The 5879-nt window shown below is 45.8% G+C and overlaps 1 protein-coding gene across 2 annotated transcripts; it reads right to left on the bottom strand.

Moving 5' to 3' along the window:
• Window positions 1-1058: 1058 nt before the first annotated feature.
• CCRL2 (C-C motif chemokine receptor like 2) lies at window positions 1059-4731 on the bottom strand (the record flags this gene model as incomplete). Of its 2 annotated transcripts, none has more annotated exons than XM_081072187.1 (2): window positions 1059-4079; window positions 4642-4731. In XM_081072187.1, 2 exons carry the CDS (start codon window positions 4642-4644, stop codon window positions 3009-3011), a joined length of 1074 nt encoding a protein of 357 aa, XP_080928313.1. In that variant the 3' UTR covers window positions 1059-3008. The 2 variants fall into 2 exon arrangements, with proteins under 2 accessions (XP_080928313.1, XP_080928314.1); XM_081072188.1 differs by lacking the exon at window positions 4642-4731 and adding an exon at window positions 4507-4614.
• Between the last annotated feature and the right edge of the window lie 1148 nt (window positions 4732-5879).

Here is a 5879-nt window from a genome sequence, read left to right as displayed (position 1 = left end):
AAAGCACTCTGCGGACAGCGTGCCCTGAGCCCATCCCTGTGGTGCTTTCCCAGCCCTCATAGCTGCCAGCAGCCCTGCAAGGGGAAGGCCTTATCCCCAGTTGTCTGAGGCTCAGGGAGGCCAATGGCGGCTGTTAGGTCCCACAGGAAGAGACAGACACTCCTTTCCAGGCCTTTCCAAGAGGGGGCCTCCAGGGAAGTGACTCAAACCCCAGCTGTGGTTAAAGGCCAAACCTCGGGGGAAAAGACATCAAGGGGTTTAGAGTCTGAAATTTGGATCAAAGATTTTCTTCTGTTAGAAGTGCCAGAGATAGTTCTTTGGAGAAGTTTTTTTCAGTGTCTAGAAATGGGCAGCTGAGAGGAGCAGCAATCATAGGACCGGTCTTCCCCCAATCCTCTGGACTGTTGTAAAAAATCCAGTGTAATCATACATAGGAATTCACTCTCTGCACGAAGCCCTACAGACATTTGGGAAGCACTGAGCACTGGGTGGAGGCAACGGGCAGGATAGGAAAGGACACTGATGTCAGAAAATGACAAGCCCGCATTCTGTCATGACAGCCATGTGATTTCAGCCTCAGTCTCCACTTTTATAAAATGAGGCAGGTGAGACTCAATTTTCTTTGAAAGACTAGTATGTGGCGCAGGTAAGATGTCTGTGAAGGCACATGGTAGAGCATAAAGTCCTGTTGAAATTCATTCAGATGTGGCACAGGAGCCCTAGACCAGGAAAGGGTGAGCAGCTTCTAGGAGGGAGGACAACACCGGCTTAGGTGGCCGTGGCACATTTGAAAACAGGAAAAGACAAGATTACTTGTTGCTTAACTGAAATTCAAATTTAACTGAGTATGCTGTATTTTTTTCAACTTTAAATTTTATTGCTTTTTTATTTACTATACCAACTGTGTTTCCCATTTTCAAATTTGTTCAATTTGTGCCCACAAATGAATAGAATTGAGATGAACAGAAGATTGCTCATGAGATTTCAATCTTTCTTTCAAATTTCCCAAATCAGAATTACTCTGACCTGACAGAATTTTTTTTTTTTTTTTACATTACAAAATAATTTAGTTAAAACAGACACACTGTCAGTTTTTCTTGAATACACTGGCCACCTTCTTTTTGGGTGTTCACTGGTTGTTAGTTTCCTAATGGAGTGGTTTGTGGAAAAGAGGAGAAGCATGTGCTATTTTTACTTTTGGGATAATAGTCTTCTTGTTCTGACTCTGGAGGAGACCTTGCTGGATGATTAACGTTCCAAATATACTGCTCATGTGTGTGGGCTGTTGTAACTGGATTACCCATCGTGAACTTTTGATTTTCGATAACCATTTCACTCTCAGTCACTGTAAGAGTTTGCAGATCCTTATTCTCTAGTCACTCTACGCTTTCATTCTGAAAATTCTGACAGGAGTTGTCCTTTGAGTTCATCACTGCATCTGTAAACATCTGAAAACGATGTCATTTTCTGAGATTTATGTCCCACATGTGGTAGGAGAAGTGGATGGAGAGTCCAGATCAACTGGTATAATTTGTGAAGAGAATGTCTCTGTCCCTTTTCCTTCTCCTCTTCTTGAACTTCTTAACCCTCTTTTCATATCTGCTGGGATGCTTTCTTCCAAGGTCGTACTCTTGACATGTCATGGTGCTTTTATTTGCTATTTAATATCATGCTGGATGAGTTTTGTCTTAGTCACCTTGGGCTGCCATAACATGATACCATAGACTGGGTGGCTTTGAGAATAGAAATTTATTTTCTCCTGGAAGTTTGAGAACAGGGTACCAGCATGGCTGGGTTCTGGTCAGGCACTCTTCCTGGCTTGCAGATGGTCGCCTTCTGTCTGTGTCCTCACATGTTGGGGAGAGATTGAGAAAGCTCTCTGGTGTCTCTTCTTATCAGGGCACTAATCGCATCACAACGGCCCCACTCTCATGACCTCATCTAAACCTAATGAGCTCCCAAAGTCCCCATCTCCAAATACCATCACATTGAGAGTGAGGGCTTCAACTTATGAATTTGGAGGGGGTACAGTTCATCCATATCCCCCACTGAGGACATGGAAGAGACAGTACTTGCTACAGATTATGCTCCTCTGGAGTCTCCCCAGGTACCACAACCTCCTCCTCCCTCCTCAGCGATGGAGGTGGGAGGCTGTGGTCCATGGGCATTCTGTTATTTCCTCTGTCAACTCTACATGGTACATGGGACAGAAACACGGGCACTAGATCTCCCCAGGCAAATGCTTATTGTGACGTTTTGTAGTCACAGCCTGCTGAGACCGGAGGTGTATGTTATACTGAAAGGGACCACACATACATTGTGTTAAACATTTCTAAACCTAACCTTACACTTATTATTGTTAAATAGTAGGAGGAAGTACTAGAAACTTTGGGAGGCTCCCAGGTTGGGGGTCTCATGGGTATAAAGAGTAACAAAGAAAGCTTAGAGAGACCCACCCACAGAGCTTGTCACTTTACCTCTCTTTAATCAGAACCTGCAGCTGGCCAGTTCTTTCAATCACCTCTAAGAAAATATGCCTAAAATATTACTTCTATATGAACAGGTCACTTTTAATTTGGAATGTGGTCCAATTGGTTTGAAAAGTATGTATTTATTTCACATGTTTTCTTGTCCAGTTTTTGGAAGTCTGGCATGCTGGACACAGCATGGGCTCTGGAGTAGATGGCACTGGGGTTTATGTCTCAGCCCTGCCACTCTCTAGCTGTGTGATCTTAGACAAATTTCAGAGCCTCAGTTTCCTCCTCAGAGAAATGAGACTAATTCCCCTGAACGCACCATGGACAAGAAACGAGCTCACTTTTTACAAAGAGCCTAGCACAGTGCCTGAGATACATTCGAAGCTCGGTAAATATTTGTTCACCTCCCCCTTTTCTTCCTGTATCTATTTTACATACAGATGTGTAAAAAAAAAAAATTACACAAAACAATGTAATGAAACAAAACCCCAAAACCAATGTTTATTTATCCGGATTTTGATGCAAACTCGTTTACACCTCAGTGGAGTGGTCATGTTCACCCCATGATGTATCTTGCTCAGAGTCCTCGGTGGGTCGTGGGGGAGAGTTATCACACAGATGGAAAAGGTGGCAGAGGTATTTCCGAAATGCCTTGTCGAGAAGTCCATAGAGGAGCGGGTTGACGCAGCAGTGGGTGGCTGCAATGATTCTCGTTATCTGAACGCTTTTGTCCAGGTTGTAGCTGCTCCTGCAGTCCTGCAGAGAGAAGTGTTCCTTGAAAGTAGACAGGAGAAGTGTCATACCGTAGGGTCCCCACATCAGCAGGAAAACAACCATGATGGCGAAGACAAGCTTGAAAAGGTCATACTTCCTGTTCCTGGACCTCAATGTTATTCTCATTCGCACGTAGCAATATATGAAAACTAGTGATGGCACGAGAAGTCCCACAATATTCACCTTTAAGGCGAGAAAATATTTCCAGAATGTCTCATCACCTGGTAGGAAATGCGGTCTGCTAAAGAAGCACTTGTGCTCTTGGCTTTGTAATCCCATCTGGGATTTGTAAGGCAGGAATTCAGGCAAAGTGACCAGGATGGCTATTATCCATGCCACGACACTTGTGATGATGCCACAGGCCATTTTCCTGGCGGCTGAGAAGTTTCTCACGTGGAAAAACACCAGGTAGTTCTTCCCTGTCAGAAGGACATTGAAAAATGCCTCACTGTGCAGGCCAATGGAGGAGAGAGCCGCGAGAATTTTACACATGGAATCGCCCAGAAGCCCCCCACGGGAGGCGCTGTGAACCCAGAACGGCAGGGTAAGCAGGAAACACAAATTAGAAATGGCCAAGTTGAAGAAATAGATATTTTCCACGTGTCTCAGTCTTTTATATTTGACCAGGATAAGCACAACCAAGAAATTGTCCAGGAGACCAAGCAGGAAGACCGTAGTGTAGAGTGGAGGCAGCAGCTGGGCGGACAGGGTCTTGCCGTCATACTGGGGGCACTGTTCTGTTTCACTGTGATTCAGCTCGTCCACTATGAGGACATCATAATAATCACCGTCTGCTGCTGATGTGTCATTAACCATCTTCGGGCTGCCCTGCAGAGAAATGAAAAATGGTTTTCCCTTCACACAGCTGTATGGTCCTGGAGGAGACAAGCAGTACTACTGTCCACACAGCTGTGTTTTCCCTCCTCTGGGGCTTAATTTTAGCCAGAGGAGGTCTCCATCTCAGAAGATTGAAAAGAAACATTTCTGTAACATGTCCCTACTTCCCTGAGGGCAGCTGCTATGCCCCGTCTATTCACGAAGCACTTAGGCACTTAGTAGAGTGCTAATCCTACAGGCAAATACAAATCGGCAAGATGCTTATTCAAAGAACTTCATTCTCTGGGTAGAAGCAAGACCTGCTCACTTGAAAACAATGTATAAGAAAACACACAATTAAAGAGAACCAAGAACTGTGGTTTAGTTTCACAAAATTGGTGTCAGTCATAATTTCTACATGTTTAAAAAGTTTTCTCACCCCTTGAAACAGCTTCCTGTGACAGGCGGAGAGGTCTGAGTTCTTCTCTCGAAGGATATGAACAAATGTTTGTAAAAGCGAAACCATGCTAAGCATCAACATGGACATAGCTGGTTAAAAACATAGATGACTTACCATTTGACCGAGTTCCTTGGGGGAAGGCTGGGGCCTCCTGACCTACCATCTGAGTTGCTGTGGGAATGGCCTGGGACAGTGGAAAGATTGGCTTCCTTTTGAACAGAAGGTCCTGACCTTCAGGGGCAAGAGAAACCACTGTTTGTTTCTGGTAGCCCTGCCCACCAGTCAGAGGTCTTGGGGATCGATGGAAATAAAGCCACTGGAAAGCTCCCCCAGACCCCCAGAGTGTTTCTTAAGCTTCTGAGAGAAATGGGGAAGTTGTTTTCTCCTCTGCCTCCCCCTGTACCCCGCCTTTGATTTCCCCATGGCTGTAGACAGCCGTCCTCCTGGCTTCCCCAGATAAAGGAACTCAGTTACAGCTGCTTCTTGGTGATAGGGGAGGGAGAGTGGGAGGGGTAGGAAGGCACTTCTGACATGCAACACACTGAACAGGGAACAGCAGAGGAGAAAAATGTCACCTGGTAATACTAATACTTGCAGACCCCAGGGGCCTGAGGCTCACCTGCAGCCTGTCATCAGCGTTAGCAGAAGCCCACTCCCTGAATCAACACAGGCTTTGAGAACTTATAGTGAGACCCCCAGGGAGCTACGTGTGCTTACGTGTTTATTGCCACCTTTGAGAGTGCCAGTGAGCGCGAGATGCTGTGAGCACTGATAGGGGAAATGGAGGAGGTAGGCAAGCCATTAGGAGCTGACCCTACTCTGAGTAGGAGAACCCAGCACAGGAAAATCCCAGGATAAGGGCGTGGAGGCATCATCAAGTGGGGGAATAAGTTCAACCCAAGACAAGGCTGGGGGTGGGGTGAGCTTGGAGGCCAGAGAGAGGAAACTGAGAGGAGTCTAGATGTGAAGTGGGGGAAGGAGGTAGTGGGAGGGGGGAGGAGGACGCGGGTGGATTGGAAGAAGGACAGACTGGGAAGAGGGACTGGAAACAGCTGAAAAGTCTGTAGGAACGTCTCCCAGATCAACTGTACCTGTGCGTGACCTCAGGTGGGGACAAGTTCTACAGATTGTTTCAGTGCTGCTGTTGCCAGTTAAATGAAATCCTGTTAATGCCAAAGAGATATCTGAGGTAGCATTCCATAGAGAACATGGATGGGCCTGGTAAAAGAGAACTAGAAACGAGGAAACTGTTAAGAGAAAGGAAAAATGAATGTAAGAAGGGCCCAGATGGATATGTGATGGAACATTAAATATAACTCAAAGGGAAATGCACTCATTCCTTCTTATGGAGG

Source organism: Rhinolophus hipposideros, assembly GCF_964194185.1.
Source record: "Rhinolophus hipposideros genome assembly, chromosome: 14".
Classification (NCBI taxonomy): domain Eukaryota; kingdom Metazoa; phylum Chordata; class Mammalia; order Chiroptera; family Rhinolophidae; genus Rhinolophus; species Rhinolophus hipposideros.
The sequence above is the reverse complement of the archived record's forward strand: the minus strand, read 5'-3'. Positions and strand labels throughout refer to the sequence as shown.